General features: G+C 42.8%; 1 protein-coding gene across 1 annotated transcript in view; it reads left to right on the top strand.

Moving 5' to 3' along the window:
* FARP2 (FERM, ARH/RhoGEF and pleckstrin domain protein 2) overlaps positions 1 to 21,336 on the top strand; it is a 60,638-nt gene that overhangs the window by 28,792 nt on the left and 10,510 nt on the right. The window contains exons 8-17 of the mRNA XM_088530291.1: positions 795 to 942; positions 1,523 to 1,618; positions 2,157 to 2,320; positions 2,526 to 2,594; positions 3,782 to 3,839; positions 4,286 to 4,535; positions 16,466 to 16,644; positions 19,988 to 20,077; positions 20,535 to 20,668; positions 21,212 to 21,293. Coding sequence (XP_088386417.1) covers positions 795 to 942; positions 1,523 to 1,618; positions 2,157 to 2,320; positions 2,526 to 2,594; positions 3,782 to 3,839; positions 4,286 to 4,535; positions 16,466 to 16,644; positions 19,988 to 20,077; positions 20,535 to 20,668; positions 21,212 to 21,293 — 1,270 coding nt within the window. The remainder of the gene's footprint in view (positions 1 to 794; positions 943 to 1,522; positions 1,619 to 2,156; positions 2,321 to 2,525; positions 2,595 to 3,781; positions 3,840 to 4,285; positions 4,536 to 16,465; positions 16,645 to 19,987; positions 20,078 to 20,534; positions 20,669 to 21,211; positions 21,294 to 21,336) is intronic.

Here is a 21,336-nt window from a genome sequence, read left to right as displayed (position 1 = left end):
AAACTCCCCCGCGTGGAGAAGGATGGAAAAAAGGATCAGTTTTGATAAAGCAGGAAGGCAAAATGCTGTGGTGCTGCAGTAAACTGCCTGAGGACTAAGTAAGTGCCTGAATCTTGAATCCTGTGGATGCTACATGGTTCGTTTTTTTTAGTTTGGCCCCTGCTGCACACTCAGAAGAAGCTGCTGCTTTTGAACATGCTCTTGTTTTCCTGTTATTCCTATGCCAGTCGTTACTTTAAAAACAATTTAAAGAAATCTTTCTCTGACTTTTTTGACAAGGAGGAAAAACCTCCTTCCACACCCGAAGGCCGGGGAGATCACTGCACCACGTTTAATAGTGTTAGCCTAGTAATTTTGACGTGAGTCTGTAATCTCTCTCAAATTTGTTATTCTGCTTTGTTCCTATCATACTAGTAGGTGATGTTTTCATCTGGATCTGTTTGCTCTGGGCCTGTTAATATAACTGCATGTGCAAAGAAGAGCCTCGTGGTTTGAATTTAGGGTTTATTGAACTTCCTTTCTTATCAGCTGACCAAGCTCTTAGCTAGCTGGTATCTGTTTCAGTGTAGCTGCCTGGGGGATGCATTTTAGTTTGACTGTTTGCTGTTGCATATTGCCTCTATCACAAAGGTAGCGAATATTTCACATGGAATAAAATTATCAGACTAGATTAGAGGATTCTGATAAAGTGCCAGAGTTGCAAACTTAAATACTTCAGCCGTGTCGGCAAAACTACTATCAAATTGTTCTTAACAACTTTATATCTTTTTTGTTGTTGTTGCTCCTCATTACAGGGGTCAAACTCCTGCTGAATCAGACTTTCAAGTGCTTGAAGTTGCCCGGAAACTGGAGATGTATGGGATAAGATTTCACCTTGCATCGGACCGTGAGGGCACAAAAATTAATCTGGCTGTTTCGCACATGGGTGTGCTAGTGTTCCAGGTAAGGTGGGGAAGGGTTGTTGCTTACGTGTGTCTCTGGATTAGAAATGGGGGGGGAGGAATCTCTTGCTGCTTGCTTGCTCGCTGCTCTGGGATCAGTGCTTTGAAACTGTGATAGGACTTGTGTTCCAGTCCTCTTTTGAGCTTTCTGTCTTGTGAAGCAAGTATCAACCTGAGATTTTGCAGATACTGAGTGGCATTAGGGAAAATCAGCTTGGGTGAGTATGTAAAGGTCTGTAAGCAGTGCAAGGGCAAAGGAAACCGTGTTAAATAGGTTGTAACTCTGATCTTGCTTCTGCCATACAGTATCCCGACTATTGCTGAGGTTAAATTTTCAATTCCCTTCCTCTTAGATTTACAGGATTTTCTAAATTCAGTTTTAGTGTCTGTCCAGTGCGACACCACTTGTAGCCATCCCCATCTTGAAATACAAAGGTGCTCAGAGGAATATTGCTAGCAAAAATACGGATTAAGCAGGATGGGGTGGGTGTGCACATGTATGCGTGTGTATGCATGCAGTGGATTGTGCTTTGCTGCTGTTTCTGAAGCTTCTTGTTTTAACTTTTGCTGTTTTAATTCAGGGCAATACGAAGATCAACACCTTCAACTGGTCTAAGGTCCGTAAACTAAGCTTCAAGAGGAAGAGATTCCTTATTAAACTCCACCCAGAGGTCCGTGTAAGTTTGACCATAGTCGTAGGCTTAACTATATAGAAACATATATGCATTCCTAAGTATTCCTCTAACTTTCCTGATCTAGGAATGTGGTGAATATCTACTAATTTGTTTCTAATAAATATCAGATTGTATTGGGGTGAAGAAAAATATACACATACCTAATTATATATATCTCAGAAGCTAGAATCAGCACACATAATCTGCAGGAATAGTTAAGTATCTCTTAGAGACACCCCCAGAAAGTTGATGAAACTTCATACTCTGTACTACTTAATGTGAATTATATCCAGCCTGTTCCTGAGCTCTTAGACAAGTGTATTTTAAACATTTTTATGTTTTCAAAGTAAACAGATAATTTAGAAAACTAGTAGGTGATTTTAAACTGCATTAAAATTTGTAGCCACTGCCTTAGGTAGTATGAAATGTGATATAGGAAAATACTGCAAGTCACTGCAAATATTTTTTGTTGCATATGTTTGCTTTGTCCTATTCACCCCCATATTAAGTGCTACTTGAGCCTTTTGTATTTCGTTCCCAGGGTCCGTATCAAGATACACTGGAGTTTCTTTTGGGAAGTAGGGATGAGTGTAAAAACTTCTGGAAAATCTGTGTTGAGTATCATACGTTCTTTAGACTGTTTGACCAGCCAAAGCCAAAGGCTAAAGCCGTGTTCTTCACCAGAGGGTCTTCCTTCAGATACAGGTAGGGAGAACCACAATAAATGTTTTAAAATGAGCTTTTTGGAACTCAAAAAATGAGAATAAAAGGAGAAAAACTGTTCTAAAGTAATCCAGCTAAATTAACTATCTCAGAATCTTTTATGGATTTATAAAAACTCCTTGCTCCAAAGCTGACCATAATTTTAATCTACTGCATTTCCTAACCCTGTCCTTTATTGGGTTCACAGTGGACGGACGCAGAAGCAGCTGGTGGATTATATCAAGGACAGTGGGGTGAAGAAAACTCCGTACGAAAGGTAAACACAAAGGTGGTTGCCAAGTAAAATGCTAGTTGAGACTTTGAGTGCCCTTATTTCTTGAATTTCAGTGCTTTTAATTGATGCTTGGTGGCATGGTCTTCTGCTGAGCTTTTAGATACCAAGTTCTACCTAAAATTCAAGGTAGCTATTTTTTTTTTTTGCAATTTATAACTTTGTGATGATGCAAAGGAGCTTATGGAAATTTCAGTGTTGTGTCTTAATATTTGTGGGCAATCTGTGACTTGGCTTTCGAAGTCCTGTGAAGATGCACTGCAATTATTGAGGACTCATATATACTTGTTATATACGTCTCTATTTGTGTAGTTTGGCTAAAAGGTAGTGATATTTGAGACTCCAGCTTCTTCTGTATATATAATTCCGCCTTTATAATTGAACTTGGGTTCTGGATGTCTGGAAATAAGGCCTTAAACCTCCCTTCTCTTCTAAAAATAAAAAGGTTTGATAATGAAAAAATACTGGAAATATGAAATAATTTTACAGTGGAAATGCTTTTACTTGACTATGAACTGTTCCCTCTAAAGGTAGGAAGCTCTTCCTAGTCCCTTAAGTGAAAGATTATATGAATTTAAATAGAGTTTTCAAAAGGTTTGCATTGAACTCTGCTATTAATGAGTGTGTTGGGCATCTGAGCTGCTTTTCTTTATGAAAGTGGTTTTTTTTTTTTTTTTTTTTTTCTAGCAAGTAATTGCTATGGACTGAATCTAACCATCAGTTTTAATGTAGGACACCACTTCTGGGGATTTAATGCTTAGACTGCTACATGGTATAAATTGTGTAGTTGACTGAAAGATAAAATATTTGTATAATTGCTGCAGATTAACTCATTCTGTTTTGAAGCTGTTCATCTGTGATGTGTAAAAGGAAGAAAGCTAAATGAAGTGCTGCTTAGTCTCTTCTTTTGTCCCATTTTGCTCTTGGTTTTCTCAGTGGTTACAAGTGATCTGAGTCTTCCTCCCTTCCATTTTCTGTGCATTTCTTGCTCCCATGTTGTTTAACTTAGAGCTGTTGCAACTCTCTTAATTTTTGGTGCGGTCATGAAGAAAACGAGCAAAAATACATATTGGACCTCTTTTGTGGGCTATTAAAAGGAAATATGTGAAGAGGGAAGGGAGAAGGCCGAGTGCTGGCCTGGATACTCACCCTGGTTGTTCTCTTTCCCGCAGGCGGCACAGCAAAGCTAGAGTGTCTGCTCACGCTTCCAGCCCGGATGTGCCAAAACAGGTTAGTCCTGCAGCCCTCTAGATGTTGCTGTCAAGGAAGCTGTCAGCCAGCCAGGTGCCTTCTACGATGCAGCAAGAAACAAGAGTGTAAAAGCAGCAGTTTCACGGAAAAGGGCTTGCAGTCGATGCAAGAGGTTAAGGAAGCAGTGCAGGGTTTGGCTCTTCTTTGTAGGTGCTTTCCTTTCCCTCACAGGTCTTTTCTCAGCAGAGGGTATAAACTGTGTGATGTAGTTTTCCACTCAGTTATGAAAATCCATGGAAAAAAAAAAGACCTGTCATCTTTTGAGGGATGCTGGGTCTCTTTCTGTATATGGTTTTATTTGATTAAAAAAGGTGCTATCTTTGAAGCATGCATTCCTTCTGTACTGGGAGCCAGATGTGGCATTTGCTTTTATGTATTAAAAAAAAATAACCTTTTTACTTGTTCTCTTTTTATTTCCCCCTCAGAGTGTCCCCTTCACTGAAGGCTTGAGAACCCCAGGGTCTCCTGCCTCAGCAACCACCCCCTTCCATTCAGTTCACTCAGCGACCACTCCTACTCCTGTCCTGCCCATCTTTGCAGAAACCAGCCCTCCCTCGGCAGAGCCCCGCGCGCCCTTCGCAAGGATTCCTGAAAAAATTCCTGCCGCGCCAGCGGAAGAAACCGGGAGGAAGCCGATGCCGCAGCCTGGATCTGCCATGCTCCAGTCATTCCAAGGTGTTGGGTTTGGTAGTGTTGCAGGAAACTGTAGCTCTGCTTGTCCTGTGGTTGAGAGCAGTTGTGGTTTAGACCCAGGCGTAGAGAAGAGTAGCAAAGAGAGTAGGGCTGCTGGTTGTAGAAATGACAATGATGAGGATGACTTTACCACGGGTGTTTTCACTGCTGAAAAAGAGCAGCAGCGCTGCGGTAGGGGTGCCCCCCTTTTCCCAAATTCTCCATTACAGGTTTCAGAGGAATTCATTGATGATGACCCAGCAGAAATCTCCTTTTTTGCTGGGGGATCCGAGGCGTTTTCATACATGTACAGTGGTTTAGAGCTGAAGGGCTCCGAGCTTTCTAAGCACGCGCTGGAGTCATCTGCCTTAACAACAGAGGCCCTCCAAGAAAATACAGTCTCTTCCCAGTCAAGCCCTGACAGGTACTCAACAGAAGCAGTCGATATGAATATGGAAGACGAGTTTGAGTTTGATGAAGGGAACGATTTCAATGGCAACGAGAGGCCTTCGAATACCTCCGAATTGTTTGAGGTCAAGGCGCACGCGAGCCGCATGCAGAGCCTCCTGAGCCCGTCTGAAACGAGCTCCCTCGTCAACAACCGCTCGGAGAGCAGCTCCCTCAACAACCTGCCCCTGAACGGCACCTCCTCGCGTGCCTACAGCTCTGCCAACCATTCCGAGGCCAGCTCCATGGTGAATTTCCCAGCCTATTCCGTGCGCTCCGAGTCCAGCTCGGCCTTTCAGTTCACCGACATCATCGATCAGCTGGAACAGCTGAGTTATCCGCCCACGGCCACGGAAGACTCCAGCAGCACGGACACAGACTCCTGGGACTCCGGAACGGCGGCTACGCTGGGCGTAAACCTCTTCTTTAGCAATCCCCAAGCGACCGGTGAGAATTTGACTTTTGACTTTCAGAATAACTTAAAGAATCTCACTCAAGAAGACTGGACGGAAAACGCACATGTCAATCACTGATGGGCACACTGATTTTTGCCACGGATGCCTTCATGCTGTTCCAATGTAGAAGTCAAAAGAAGGGTATGGTGTCAGTCACTGCGAGCTGGAAAATTTTAGTCCGGTGGCTGTTTTTTTTAACTCTTATAATACAGTTGATTTTCTTTTGCCTTCAGTTCCCTGAGAGCATCGTAGCTTTGGCGCCACGTTCTATGCGTGGCATCCAAAATGTGCCTTGATGTTGGCTGTGATGCTTCCAAAATACTGAGTTTCAGAAAACGCAGTAATTTCGGGGAGCATCAGCTACTTTATGCAGAAATCTCAGAAATTCCAGTATATCAAAATATATTTTGGCCATAAATATGTGTCTATCAGTCATGTATCTTTTCCCAGATGCTTGTTAACAAGTCGCCACATCTGATGAATGAGATGATGTCCTGTACTGCAGCGGGAATCTTCTTACTTTTCCACAATCAGAAAAAAAAGGCAATCTTCAAATCAACTATGAAGGATAGTTTTTAAACCATCAAAACTATGCAAAGTGCCTGCTGTATACCTCAAAGAATAAGTATCATACGGCATTTAGAAGAATATGTGCAAGATCAACTGAAAAACAGGAGTCAAGAAAACTTCTCGCGAGGACAATCATTATGTTTTCTGATTGCAAAGTGCCTTCAGTTGTCTAGCAGCAAGCGAGTTTGTGGCTGTTTTGCAGTAGTTTGGAGATATATGCACAGACTATGAAAGCACTTAAGCCCCGTAGCTTTTTCTCTAATCTTATTTTCCTTTATTTAATCACACTGCAGAAAAATGCTCACAAATTAGTTCATTCCAGATGCAAAGTCTGCTTTCTCTGGGGAAGACGGGCGGCAGTAAATCTGGTGGTAGCTTTGGCTTTTTCTTTAAAGTGATGTGCTGTTTTCAGCAGAAGACACTTTGGGTAAAATTGTGCCTTTCTGAGAAATTATTAGAGAAAATATCGTGTCCTGCAATAATTCGCTTTGCGTTGCCTGTCATCCGGTTTTGCAGATGCCAGAAGGGGATCATAATGTACCGTTTTAATCAGCTCCTGAAACAAGCAGGTTACGATGACAAGCAGAGTTTTGTGCTCACAGATTTGTTATTCATATCGATTTTATCATAGCTGGACTTGTTAGAACACTTTAATTTTTAATCAAACACTTTAAAAAAATGCTATTTGACAGAGGTCTCCAAGTTCAAAGGAGTCCTTTGCAATGTATGGTAGAGTATAATGAAGCAAAATATCCTTCAGTCACCTATTTCTTTAGTGTTTCTGTAGGCATGATTATTCCTCACAGCACTGTGTTGTGGCTGAATATCAGAATCACTGTTATTCCTGTAGAAACCTGTTGTCTTTGCCCATCTTTGCACAGAAACCCAGACCTTTGTAGAACAAAGTAGTGGTTTGGACTTTCAGTCATGTTTAATCTTTTTTTCACGTTTGTAAACATTCTACATGATTTTTATTTTTATTTTTCATTCCATTGAATGTGTATTCTCAGTCTTTGGCTTTATTCATACCTGTGGATGCAGTGTCATGGATGTTTAACGTGACACTGGTAAATAGACACTTGGGGGATGTCTTTGGTTGTAACAAAACCTGGTACTTTTATGCATTTAGGCAGGTTATCTCCTGTCCTTTTAACAGCTACATTATGTAACTTCAAAAAAAAAAAAAAAAAGAAAAAAAAAAAGGGAGAAAAAAGGCTTCTGTCCAAACACTTTACAGATAGTAGAGATGTGGACAAATCTGTAGCTAAAGATATAGAGGGAGGCTCTTAATTTTGTTTGATCTCTTTAAAAAAGAACCAAGGTTCTGCTTTTTAAAAGTGACCTTGTCTGCTAACGTTCAGCTTTTCCTCGATCGCAAGCATTTGCTCTCACTCTGTTAGAATTGCTTAACATGGGAATAAATCCAGCCAAATTCCCTAGATTTTCAAAGGATCTTAGAAGCATTTGTGTCCTTTCAATAAATATACTTGGTAATCCTTAGAGGATTACAGCTTTCTGCAAAACAGTTAATCCAAAAACACACCTATAATGTATTTCTGCTTGTATTCTGCAGCTACCCAGGTCCTTTATTGGCAATTTTAAATCTCAGGGATTTAAGGAGAAAAAAAAAAAGGCAAAAAAGCATTTGAGAGTATTATTGCAATAATGCCCCATGCTACTTTCTGGAGGAACAGGAGTGACTAGACCTTGAGCTTTGGGCAGGATGCAGGAGACCTTAGGTCAGGACTTGGGCTGCTCTGTGAGGTTGTGGGCAGGGGAAGAGCAGCAAGGGAAAAGCTTTGGCCACATGCAGAGCCTTGAGTTTTTGGGGATGCGGATCGCCAGAACCGCGGATCTCTTGCATCCTTGGATCCGAAGTCGGGATGCTGAGGTAAGGACAGCGCTGGGCTCCGGTGGAAGCTCGGAGTCCCGTGCGAGGAGCCCAGTCCCTCCTGGCTCCCCCAAAGCCTATAAAGAGACTCAGAAGAGAAACAGTAGCAGAAAGACCCCTGGGAATGCGGTTTCTCTGGCATTTCAATACTGCTGCGCTCAGCCCTGGCTCCTGCTAGATATGTCTTCGCTACCAAGTGTTCAAGATGGGGCTCCCCTGGTGTTCTGGACTCAATTTTTCCTGTTTTTTAAAGTTCTCTGGCTTCCGAGGTTACAGGTAGATGTTTGGCTGGTTTCTTCTGTTCTTGTTTTTGCAGATAGGCCCTAAAGGGGAGGAGAGCACTTCAGTTTGTATGTAGTGTTTGCATTGCACCGGGCAAGCTGGGAGAAGTAGCTTTCCAGCGTTTCCTCCAGAGGGATAGACCAGGCTTTGCGTTCCGCTGGCGGGAGCCGTTGGGAAAAGCAGCCTCCCTTGGAGGGCACGGGACAGCTCGGTGCTTCTCCGTGCCCCTCAGCACCAGCTGCAGGTCCCTTCGGAGCAGCAGGGTCTCGCCAGGGTCCTCTGCTCCTCCATGGCTGGACACGCTGAGGAGAAGGACTCTCCGGCCTCCGTTTCTGCTGTTTTTCCTTGCATCGTCTAAGGGAACTGATGAACTTCAGCGTGTGCTTCCATCCTCAACTCAGGCCGTGCTGGTAGGCGCTCAGTGTTGCTCCTTTCCATTTTTGTTCCATTTATGCCGTGTTGATACTACTAAAACCTCCTGGTACCGCTTTTGCTTTGGTTGGCTGGAGGTTTTCTCTGAGCACAAAAGCTTTCGCGTCGAGCAGGTGGGCGGTGAGCGCCAGCAGGCACCGAGATGGTGCTGGCCACCTCAACCCAGGAGCTTGGACCCGAGCAGGACCCGAGCAGCCGGTGGGATCGGGGGCCACCCTGAAGGGAGGGCGTTTACAGGAGAGATGAGAGGTGTTTGTGGCACGTCCTTCTCTTGGGAAGGAGGGATTTGCAGCGCCGAGGTAGGAGCAGTTAAAAGGGACAGCGCAGAACCTCAATTGCAGGGAGAAGCGAGAGGTTGTGTCCTCCTTCCCCCGGCATCGCCGCCGCGGAGGCTGTCTGCAGTCCTGCCAGACTTGGACGCCTTCGTTAAGCTCTGCACGGGATATCTTGGTCTGTGTTTTGGTCCTTAGCAGATGGCTCTTAATTTGCACAGTGGCCTCGGGGAGGATCCTCCGATCTGTCAGCCATTCCGGTTAAGTTTTGGTATAAAGTTGCCTGGTCTTGTATTACCTGCTACGTGTATACTTTGTAATTTCGAAATATTCATTATCGCAGTAATAATACATGCTGTGTCTTTCCTGGGAGCTGTGGTGTTTCCCCTTAGGATGGGATAGGGCAATACGTTGATCTCAACTTTATACTCCAGTGAATTTCAAAGTTACTGGTTAAAAAGACGTATGGACGTTTGTTATCCTGTGGTCGTAGGTGCTTCTGCTTTAAGGGGTTTGCTTTGCCTTGGGGGTAGGTTTTCTTCGCTCGCCAATCTCAGTGAAGTTAAGGTTGTGCAGAGACGCTAACAAAAAGTCATTTTATGCCTTTTGATGCAAACCTGTCGGTAAGTCATTCCCATTATTGTCATTTTGCAAAAAAAAAAAAAAAAAAAAAAAAGAAAAAAGAAAAAAGAAAAAAACCCACACTCTCAGGCCGTATTTGTCAAACAAGTAGAAAATACAATTTTCATTGCAGCCTTCTAGGCTGCCATCACCTGTAGTTATTAGCAGATCTTACACTGAGCTTGCCACAAGTTGCACGTGTATACGTATGGGCATACATATACACTCTGTGTACGAATGTTGTGAGCCTTGACAGGTGCCAAGCTATACTAAAAAAAAGCTCCCTTAATTCACTTGCTGCTTGTGGGCTCCCCGCTCACGCGCCGAACGAGCCGCAGCTTTGCGGGCCGGAGATTTGGAGCCAGGGCGAAGCCGCTGCCGGTTTTACAAGCTCACGATATTCCCAGCGCTGCCGTTTGGGACAGAATTCCCAAAACGGGGTCCAAACGCTGGTTTATCCCTATATCCAGGGGTAGGCGCAAGCCTTGGCTAGCGTGAACCCCGCTTCCATAGGTGCTGCTGTTTTCCAGAAAGGATCACGTTACGAAAAACCAAAGGAGGGGCTGGAATTTCTTCACTGATCTCTTGAACTTTTATCTTTTTATATCAGTAAATGTTTTATGGAATGACCTGTTGGGATTTTTTTTTTAATCTCTCTGTTTCTGTTCAGATTGCCAATTATGAACCTACAGACTTGTACCAAATCATCATTTGAATTGTTTATGCAATAAAATAAGGAAAACTTTGCTATAAATGACCATGTGGGCTTTTTAGCTTTATTTTTTCTTTACCCTTGTGTTTGAAATAGAATAAAAATTTGTTCTCCTAGCCAAGGCATCTTAGGGCTTTTATTGCCAGATTTCTCAAGGCAGTTTTTTCTCAGTGCACCTTTGAAAACAGAGCAAATACAGATGTGTGTGTTTGCCAAATTACTGCTTTGTGCAAACCTTTCTGCTTGGGATACAAATAGGGCTAAAAGTTGAGATTTTCCGGATATTTGTTGTGGGACAACTTTTTCCAAATGTCTCTTGGACTATATGCTGTATAGCTTGTTTTTGAAGGCAATCTTTAAGCTGGAAAACAAGAAGCTTCATATTTCCTAGGTTTGAAGTTCTTTGGGAATCTGTGCCCAAGAGCTGGGAAAAAATCTCCTTTTCTTTAGTAACATAAACATTTGCTTAAAAAGAAACACACATAGTAAAACTTGAGTAAGTAAACTGAGAAGATTTGTGGGCTAATTTGGATTTCCTAATTTGGGGGAGCTACTTTCTGTTTTAAAAAGAAAAAAAAGAAAAGAAGAATGTGCTTGCATTGGTTTTCAGTGAGCAGGACCTGTAGTGTAACACTTCCTCTGACCTCCTTTTGAAAATCAAGAGAGTTTTAGAACGAACCACATTAGGCCTAACTTTATTACAGTGGCTAAATTTGATCAACTGTTTTCTTTGCAAATTTTCACCTATTTTTACACAGAAGCAAGGAAAAAAAAATCTGCCCAAAAGGAATAAACCATCCAGGAATAAACCATCTTAGCCGTGCTGCAAGCAGAGAGGTTCCTGCAAAGCAGGGATTGGAGCAAATGCAGGTCAGTATTTGCCTGAGCTTTGCTGCTCCTCGCAGCCCTCTGCTCAGAGGCTCCAGGATCCCGCATGGGCCTTTAAAAATCACACCCAAAAGCACCCGTATCGATGCAGTGTAAATAGAAATCTAACACTATATAACAGCATGAATGTTATAAAAGTACGGTATGTGCCAACAGGTATGTATCTTTTTGACAAAACATAATATAAGCCTAAAAAGGAGGTTGGAGGGAGGCAAAAAAGGGCAACATTTTCAGATCGTGGACATTAAGCATAAAGTTGATAAAATAAAAAGCTCTCTTTTATAGTGTGTGTACATATAAATACATATGTAACTTAAGTAAACAGCATTTCATAAGTCATATGTCTGCTTTAAAGCCTTATTGTACCAATTTGGATAAAATAAGCAGAAAGCTGGGAATTTAAAATTTCTTAAGGAATTTCTGCTGAAGATTCTTTACCTCCAAACCATCTCCCTGATTCTTAAAGTTTTCAGGAGAGAGCTGTGCTCAGTAGCTTGAAATAAGGTGGATTCAGGATATTCCAGGAATTTGGCATGTGATATATTAGCTGGCAGAATCCTGATTTGAAGTGCAGGTGTTAGGAGTTCAGCAGGGCATTGGGCAGGAGTCCAGATAACCATGCATGCAGTTTTTTAGCTTTGTTTAAAGAAATATATAAATATATATGTGTGTATGCCCATAAAGGGAATCTACTCATTAGCTGCCATAGGAAACTCCCTTCTGAAGTGGTACTGCTTGAACTTCATGGAACTTGTAATGTGTTCATTGATGATTGTAGTCATTAAGATACCAGGTTTTGTGACTCTCTCGGAACCCTTTGAAGCACTGAGCTGTGAAGCTTCATGCTGCCAGGCCTTGCACTTTATTTATGTCAAGCTTGGCATTCAAATCTGGTGTTCTGTGTAAGGTATTAGCGTAGGTTGAAGAATGGAAATACCCTCTGAAAAATAACTGAACGGGGATGCCCAAGGCTTCCCGTAGATTGTTATATATATAAAAACATATATATGTGTGTGTATGTGTATATAGGTATGCATATGTATATGTACACACAAAATATATATACACATACATGTGTGAATATGTGTGTGTGTATATATATACATATATGTGTCTTTGTGTATGTGTATATATATGTAGTGGGGGACTTCTGCCATTTTATATTAATATAGGAACAAGTGGTGTGCTGAAAAACTGGGTTGCTAAAATGCAGAGGTACTTCAAAAGTCAGAACCACAATTTAAATTCAAATACAGAAATTTAATCCCTCTCCCTGTGAGCTTTTGGTTGTTTGGAGATAAATATTTTGTCTCTTACTTATTGTATAAATATGCCTCACTTTAGCTTGTTTTGTAGTTGCAAAAATGTCTTGATATATGGATATCTTTTAGAGGATTATTAGAGCTAACGCATCCCATGACTGATTGCAAGCAACAGAAGTTGCAGGGTCTGAGTTTTTTTTTTTTTTTTTTTTTTTTAAAAGCCATCTAGCTGACTTTCTTGCTCATTTTTCCCCTACTTATGGAAAAATAGTTGCATTTTCTCATCTGTGTTGGTTTCTTTTTGCTGGTGAAGCTTCATCTGGAAGCTAATTGCAGCTCCCTAGCATGTACTCCTGCTGCTAAACCTAATCCAGTACCCACAGCTGCTTCGGGTTAACATAATAATATATAATTCAGATAAAAACTGGCTGATTAACCCAGCTGGCCCTGTTCCAGTGCCACGTGTTCCAGGTGACCCTCCTTGAGCAAAGGGCTTGGGCTTGGTGATCTCCAGAGGCCCCGTCCCACCTCAGCCGTGCTACAAGTCTCCAAATGAGCCCGTAGTTCCTGGCCTCAAGCTGCAATTTTCCAAAACTTTTCCTCCACTACCCGCTGCTTCTCTGAAGCCTGCACCAGGCAAGGAAACCCAGTGTAAAATCCATAAGAGTTCAGTGAAGATTTTGGCAGTTTTTCGGAGAGCCTGGCAAATAAGAAGCATGTGGCTGCTTCTCTAGCAAGGACAGATCTAGGCGATTCTGAACAAATTTGGGGCATGCAAAGTGAATTTAAATAATAATAATTTAAATTTCCCTTGATCCAAAGGAAAAAAAAATAATGTAAGTTAGCTTTGATATCAGTGAAAGGGATGGGAGTTGAATGCTCTTGAAGAAAATACAAGGTAAGGTCATTATTACAGCAGCTGGTTTAAGGCATTAACAAAAAAAAAAAAAGAAAGGAAAAAGAAATTACTGAAATGCTGGAAAAAAAGAAAAATTACTGAAATAATCCAGTAGTGATTTACGTACGAATGGTATTGTATGCTACATAAAATCCTAAACCTACTTCTGTTTTGAATTTGAGCCTAAGCCCTTGTATCTGAGCACACTGATGATCGGGACTGCTGAAAAATAAGCTCTTGCTCCAAGCAGAGAAAACATTTAGGATGCGTCTGGCACTTGCACCCAACAGTTCTGCTTTTCTCACAGCAAAAAGCAGAGGGGAGCTACATTTGTATCAAGTCCTAGTTTCATGTATTGGAGACCATCACATTTTTATAGCTGAAAGAGGAGCACAGCATAAGCAGCTGTAAAAGGAATTTATTGATATTATACAGTAAGTGTGAATGAGAAAGCTGGTTATCTTCTAAGTCTGTAGCTGTATATACTCGAGCCACAGCACTGCTGGAATATCTTGGATTTGGCCTTAGTGTATGTGTTTTATTTTTATTTCTGCCGGCCTTTGTCAAAATCATGTGGTTTTCTTCGCTTAGAACATGAATGTCTGGTTATAACTAAATAACCCAATGAAGAAGCTTTGGTATTCTTCAAGATCTTGATTTAGACCACTGGAGTAAACTTGGTTGCTGTGTTTTTGGCATGGTGCTAAGTGCGCTCGTACGTGATGTGGAAGCAGGATATATGTTGTGTACGGAACGACACGGTGCGTTTGTGTGCCAGGTAGCCATGTCCTTCCGTAGAAACCCTTCCTGCAGCTCCCAAAGTGAGATTGCCCCATGTCACACGCTTGTGTTGTGACCTAATGGAGAGACGCAGAGAGGAGCTTGCTGAAACGCCCAATGGCCCTCTTGGGTGTTTGGGTTCCCTTTTAACGTCCCTAGAAGATGCTGCAGGCTGGAGAGGAGGCAAAGCCCCACAGCAAAAGTCATCCGCAGGTTCTGGTCTTCCCATCAACTCCTCTACCTCATTGGGAGCTTTCCACGTTGAGAAGCTGCTGAGAGCATCAACCACTGCTGAGCCTGGTGCACGGAGTCATCTTCTACCAGCCCTTTCCCAGGAGGAGCCTGAGGCACCTCATGGCTTGGCTGCTCACCTGGAGCTCCCCACTTTCTGCTCGAGGGGACGTGATGTTTTTATCATCGCTTCTGGAGAAAAAAAAAAAAAAAAAACAGATGGAGCTCTAGCAACTTAGGAGTAGCCCTTTGCAGAAGTTGTTCAAGTTACGTCCTGCGTATCACGGTGGCAGTTGCGACAAGTTCTTCATTATTTTGATCCTAGGGAAATAAAAGATGAGCTCCACAGTGTCCTCTTTGCCTGCCCATAGGCAGAGGAAGAACAGGGCTGTCCTGGAGAAGTGGTTGGCATCTTCACCTGGAGGTGGGCACAGAAGAAGCCATAGACCTTTAGCTCTTGTCTTCAGCTTATCATGTAGCGGAATGTGCCTTTCGTTTTCACGATTTCCTCTGACTTCAGGGGAGCAGGAGGAATCTTGATGTCAGACACCAATGAAGGAGGATTTAAACTGGACTTTGTGGCCACCTTCTCCTACCCGAGGTGACAGCATGAACACTAGAGCAGCGCGGCAGGCCGTGGTGTTCATTCATTGTACGTGACTCCCTGTGTGTCCGGATGTTGCAGATGCTGAGAAGTGATGAAAAGGTGACCACTTGGGCACATATTTAGCTCTGCGAGAAGCTCCAGAAAATCCTTTTTCATATGGACGTTGTGGCTTTTTAATTTTGATTTCTTAAGCCCTCTTCTCTCTTGTTTCAGCATCTCCAGCACGTAAACCTCCTAGAGCGGTCGCCTCCGTAACGCTCTTGCGCCTGAAGCGGATGTTAGGAGATGTTCTTGGGCTAACGCTAGAAGCGCGTGGAAGCGCGGAGGCGCGCGGCAGGCGCGGGCCCTTTGCCTGGCCGGTGTATTAATAGTTAACTTGCAGCCTCGATAAGCTGAATCTCTTCCAGGTGACCGCGGCGTTCAGCTTCCTGCGGTTGCCGATGTGCAAACAGGCCCTCCTGCCTCCTCCCGGCGCCGCTCCGCGGGAAGCGCCTTGGCTTCCCGAGCCAAAGACCAGCCCCGGGCCCTGCCAAGGGCAGGAGAAACAGCTCCTGGCTGCTGCCCCTCCAGCACGTGCAGCCTGCGTGCTTGGGAAGGGATGCCTGAGAGTCGAGGAGGTCTAATTTTTGTAAAAAAGAGTCCTTTAGAAATGATTTTTCATTTCCTGCTGCTGTGCGGCGTGTTGTTTTAGTAGCATGGAGCAACGTGGTCCACGGGCCCGAGCTCCAGCCTGGGCTTTGGGAGGTGATGAGTTCACGCTTCCGGCTTTGCCGTTGTGCTTGGGTTTTATTTTTATTTTACCTTTGCTCAGGTAATTCGGCCTGTGTTGCCTTCTGCCTCTCATGCAAAAGGAGTAAACACAGCGGAGAGCCCCAGGTGTGACTTAATGTTGGAGCAACGGGGTAAAAGCGATGGGCATCCAAGTGCCAATACCTGTGTAGCTGCTTGATGCAGGGAAGCGTGCCTGGGAATGAACTCTAGTGCATGGTCCCCTTTCTATAGTGATACATTTTCCTCCCCATGGCTACAATTTTGGAGATCTCCTAAAGTCTGAGTAGGTTTTTTTTAGCAAGCTTTGTCTTTTCAATTTATTTTTCCAGATTGGAGAATAGTAGGGGCATTTGTTCTGACTTCTCTTTGGGTGAAAATGGAGTCCTTATTTTAAAGTAGAAAAATATTTTAGCAAAAATCATTTTAAAAAGGAAAATTAAAAGGTGCATTCTTGGTACTGCAGTATAATAATCCTGTACAAATTATAATGCTGTATTTAATAAAAAAAAAAAAAAAAAAAAAAAGGAAATCCAGTGGCATTTGGACAGTTTTCCCCGGAGGCTAAATAATTTATCTGTTCCCCTAAATGCAGTTTTCAATTTTGTCTCTATAAACTGCTACTGGATTCAGTTGCTCACGAAGCTCCAGTTACTTCTGAGAGATGCACGCTCAGAAGTAGAGGTGTCTTTTTTTTTTTTTTCCCCCTATTATGTGAGGTTGTTGTTGTGGTTTAACAGTGGGTGTGTTTTAAATAAACTATTTTTTAAACCATTTTTTTTCTCTCCTACTCCATCCCCTCCTCCTCCCGTTCTAGGCCTCTCCGTGGACCGTTCCCAGCTCTCTTCCTTTACGCTGAAGAGTCCCCTGAGTTTGAACCCGGCCTTTCCAGTGAATTTGAACTCAGCCGGCCAGGGTTCATCTCCCCTTCTGAGCCCTGTCCTGAGCGATGCTGGTGGTGCCAGGATAGAAGATGAGGATGAAATGAAACGGAAGGTAAGAAAGTGGCACCCCCAAGAACTTAAGCAACAAGGAAAAAGCTGTCATTTCATGTGATGAATGGTGCTTTTTGTGCTTCACAAATTGTCTTTTAGTTTTCATTTCTTAAGTGTCTATTTCAAATCCACTTGATGTGTATTTGATATAAAACAGTAGCAGGGCCCTAACTCTGTTGTATTAGAGTGTAAAAAATCACATTCCCTTGTGTTAAAAGTGTCAGAAAGAGCTGAAAGCAAGTGAGCTACCTGAGATGATTTTCACTGAGATAGTGCACTGAAAAGCAGGTAGGAAAGATAGCTGTTGGCTCTGGAAATTGGTGTCTTTGGCTGATTAGCTAATGAAAGATTGTCACGTTGTGATGTTAGTCCTGGCCTTATCTTTGCTGTGTGGTGTCGTATTTAACGTCAGTTGATTGGATCGCCCTGTCATGCGGAGCCTTGTGGAACGATTTAATTTACTGTCATTGAGAACAGCATGGGGCTCACATTGTTAACGTCTAAGGTAAGTTCTTCTTGGGATCCTAACTTCTATCCATGTTCTCGCCTTGTGTTTTACACCAGACCTCCCGGCCCTTCTTTTTCTGAGCATAGCAGGACCTTTAGAGATGTTCTGAGGTGTCTGCTTTTGAGCTGCAATGGTCCTAAGCTGCTTCAGCTTTCCCACTAGCAGGCATTGCATTTGACTTCTTTTACACTCAACCAGGCATCTGTGGTGACCTGGCTTATCCAGAAGAGCAGCCTGTGTCACTGGAGCTGCCCGCTCCATTGCTAGGACTTTGCTGAGTGGTGGATAATGCCCTGGGCCTCACGTGAGTTTGGGGCTTCTTCTCTGGAAACAGACAAGCAAAAATGTCTGTGACATCTGCAGGTGCAAGAAATCTCAGAGCAGGAACAACTCTGTGTCCTCAGAACGTGCTTATGTTCCTCAGCCTGACCTTCATCCTACCAATAAATAAGAGACATTGCTTGCCTTGCCCATGAGCTCCTCAGCTTCAGTGCAGGACACTTCCATTTTGACATTCAACCATCCCACCCTCAATATTTTCATTTAGTTATGGGGCCGTGCACTGTCAGTGTGTGTTCTTTCCTCCCAATTTACTTGCAGTCTAGGTGGTCTTTCCCAAAACACTGGTAGCAGGGGAGGCCTTTCTGGTAGAACCTACCTCACGCTTCTGCCCAAGATGGGCTGATGCTCTCCTGAACAGGGTATATACATCCATCACCTGTATTGTGGATTCGTTATAGATAAATGCTCACAGGAGAAGGGAAGGTTTCACAAATAAGTGAGAGCTGAGGTAAAACTGGGGTTGTTCCTCCCCACATACACACGGGCCTTCAGCCTTGCCTTCTGCATTAGACTTATCAAGGTGGGGCTGCTTATCGAAGACCATAAAAATGAAGCTTTTCAGCTCCATTTTCAGGTTTTCAACCTAGTTAGGGCACAGTTAAGGCCAGCAGGTACTTGTGCAGCTCTAAAAACTCCAGGAATTTATGTATATGGACACAGTATCAATATGTAGTTCTACACCAAATCACCAGGCACTAGCGAGTTATTTTTTAATAGGTAAGGCTGAGCCTGAAGTCTCAATTCTTTTGTAAGCTGCCATATGGCTCTGTAGCTTTTAACATTTTTATAGGTTTTAAAATCACGGCCATTTATAATAGTTGTAACGTGGAGAGAGCAAAGAATAACTGCACTATCTCTTCAAAATGCTGAAGTCCAGGCCTTTCTGCTTCATTTTCCAAGTCTAGTATTTCAGTAGATCGAGTTTTCTTTCAGGCTGACCTGTACTTACTGATCTGTGAAAGTTACACACCTCAAAGGGAATTATTTATTGCAATTGATTTTTTTTCTGAGCCATATAAGGCTGCAATCTTCATTGAGAAACAGTATTGTAAGTGGGGGGGAGGGGGGAAAGTATGCTGAAGCCAATGTGACAAGTTAAATTTCACAACTACTTTACTGTAGTTATACACACAAAAAAAAAGGGAAGAAAATTTTGCGGTGGTGCTTTAATTATAAGGGTGATGCTGCTATAATTCTGCTTAGTTAATCAAGGCCTAATCGAGGCCTATGTAGGTATGAGCTACTTAGATTTATGTTCAAGACCTTGCCTGATATTTTCAGGTAGACACCTTTGTGTGTGCTGCAATATTCTTTTACTAAATATAAGACTGCATTGCATTATTTCTCAGGTAGGTTGGGCTACAGGCTCGTTTCATAGTTAACGAAGGCAAACAAATAACTGAAATGCCTCCAGCCACCCCTTTTGACTGAACACTTTATAGCAAATTTTAAACCCTTTTGCTGTGAGCTTTCTGCTCCCAAACATTGTGGGGGTGCCAGGTGATATTTTTTGATAGTTTGGTGACATTGTAATGTAGATGCAAAACAGACAGCAAGCTAAAATAGTCTCTCAATTCTTGCACTGCACAGTGCTGCTGGTGTCTCGTGGTCTTTTATTTTTGCCCGGCACGTTTCTGCCTCTTGCCCCTTTTTTTCCAGTGGGTCTCCATCATTTGCCTATTTCTTGCACTTACTTTTTTTCAGGCACGAGCTGGTTTCGTGTCAGTGCCTGAAGGTTTTTGACAGATCCCGTTTTGCACCGGTGGCTGCATTGCTTGTCAGTGCAACTGGAAAACTAAAAGTGAAAATGCGCTATGTGAGGCTTGCTTTTTCTTTTGCTAGTACCATGCTACTTATTATTTTAAATCATTATGTACTCAAAGCAGCCTACCAGTGCCTTGGACTAATGCAAGACCAAAAAAACAAAGTGGGAGAGGGCCCTGAATTTCAACAGGGAGCAATTTGGAAAGTAGCAAGAAAGTGAACAAAAGAGCAGGGATGCAACAAAGAGAGCAAAAAGGAAAACACTTGGGAAATGAAGAGACTTTGCACATCAGCTGGTGAATAAGGTGGGAACTTGCAGAGCTGCTCCAAGGTAATGAAAAAGGATGCTTTAAAGTAATCAAAAGAGGCTACAAAGAATGATAAAGAGCAAGGCTCTGGATGTGCATATTTTTGCCTCCTTGTTTAAGGAATAAAACAACCTGCAATGATATTTTTGAGAGTAGGGAAAAAACAGTCAAGCAAGGATCGTAGCAGAAGAGTCTCTCCCAGAGTGCTCGAGAAAATGCTCGATGACTGGCATCACTTGAGAGTAACTCCTGAAACAACTTTCTTAAACATGCCAGAGAAAGCTGTTGTGGGAGAGGAAAACGATACCCGCTCTGCCTGGAGCTACGTGTTGGGGCGTTTGGATTTGTGCTGAGGATTGGAGCATTTGTATCAATACAGCCCTTGGATATCAACACTTACGGATTGCTTGGTTTCCTTTCAGCGCTATCCAGCCGACAAGGCGTACTTCATAGCAAAGGAGATTCTTGCCACAGAGCGGACCTATCTGAAGGACCTGGAAGTTATTACTGTGGTAAGGGTTTAGAAATGTCTTTAAAGGTCTTCAATGTCTTGAACGTTTTTAATAATTAAAAAGAAACAGTGTGTAAAACACAAAATGCCTACAGCTACTAAATAACTCGCACGATGCTGCGAGTTTGATGAAGAAGCAGCTGCGGATGTTCTGATATAAAAGCGGTTGTGTTGCCTCTGCTGTGGGCATGTTCCAGCCATTCAGGACTTTAGTGATTTAGAGCAGTTACAAAACATCTCAGCACTGGATTAGGAAACCTGCTTGTGCCTGGAGCCCATAATGAGCCTCGTGTTGCAGTGTGTGGCAAGGCAAGACATCTTCCTTAAATAGCTCTCCTTTCCTCCTGCGCTTTCTCTGCACGGCCGCACTTTCCTCTTCCCTACATCCTGCAGGAGCAGAAATGATAGAAATGTCCCAAATACGTACTAAAAATAATAATTTGTGGTGTTTCTTGCAGTGGTTTCGCAGTGCGGTCCTCAAGGAGAACGCCATGCCAGAAGGCCTGATGACGTTGCTCTTCTCTAACATTGACCCAATATATGAATTTCATCGGGGCTTCCTGAAAGAAATTGAGCAAAGGCTCTTGCTGTGGTGAGTGTTAAAGTCAGATGCGTGGGCAATAATCAGGGAGAGCCTCTTTCCCTCCCCTTACATCAGGACCATGTGCAACCTATACTTGAATTGGTGTTTTTGCTTAAGTGGAGCCAAGAAAAAAATGTTTGAATATATGGGGATTTTTGAAAAGTGACCAAATAATTTTTGCAAAGTCCCTTTTCGAGCCCTGCCTTTTCCATCCTGCTTCTTCTCCCCCCCCATAAATAAGCTTAGCGTTGTTCATATATTGCAGAACAAATTATTTCTCGTTTCAGAAAATGCATTTGGTCTTTTAACCTTCATGTTACTTTCTTCAGACCTGAGGCATAATAATAAATACCATTCAAAAGGAGATATTTTACTCCTCTTCAAATGATGTTAATATACTGGCTTATTTTTGCTCCCTCCATTTCTGCATTAGTGAAGTAAATTATTTACTCTATACCTGACTATTCTGACTCACTTTTTGCAAAGCTTTCTGTCCTGGAGAGGACAAACTAGATAGATAAGATTAAATAATGCTTTTTCTATGCTTTTCAGGGAAGGAAGAACGAGTGCTCAGGTGAAAGGAGATTATCAACGAATCGGAGATGTCATGCTCAGGAATATGCGTACTCTAAAGGTAGGTAAAAGATTAGAGTAATAAAATTTCAGGGTTACAGATT

Source organism: Tinamus guttatus, unplaced genomic scaffold (assembly GCF_059628265.1).
Source record: "Tinamus guttatus ecotype Peru unplaced genomic scaffold, ASM5962826v1 Tinamus_guttatus_pri_ptg000364l, whole genome shotgun sequence".
Lineage (NCBI taxonomy): Eukaryota > Metazoa > Chordata > Aves > Tinamiformes > Tinamidae > Tinamus > Tinamus guttatus.
The sequence above is the reverse complement of the archived record's forward strand: the minus strand, read 5'-3'. Positions and strand labels throughout refer to the sequence as shown.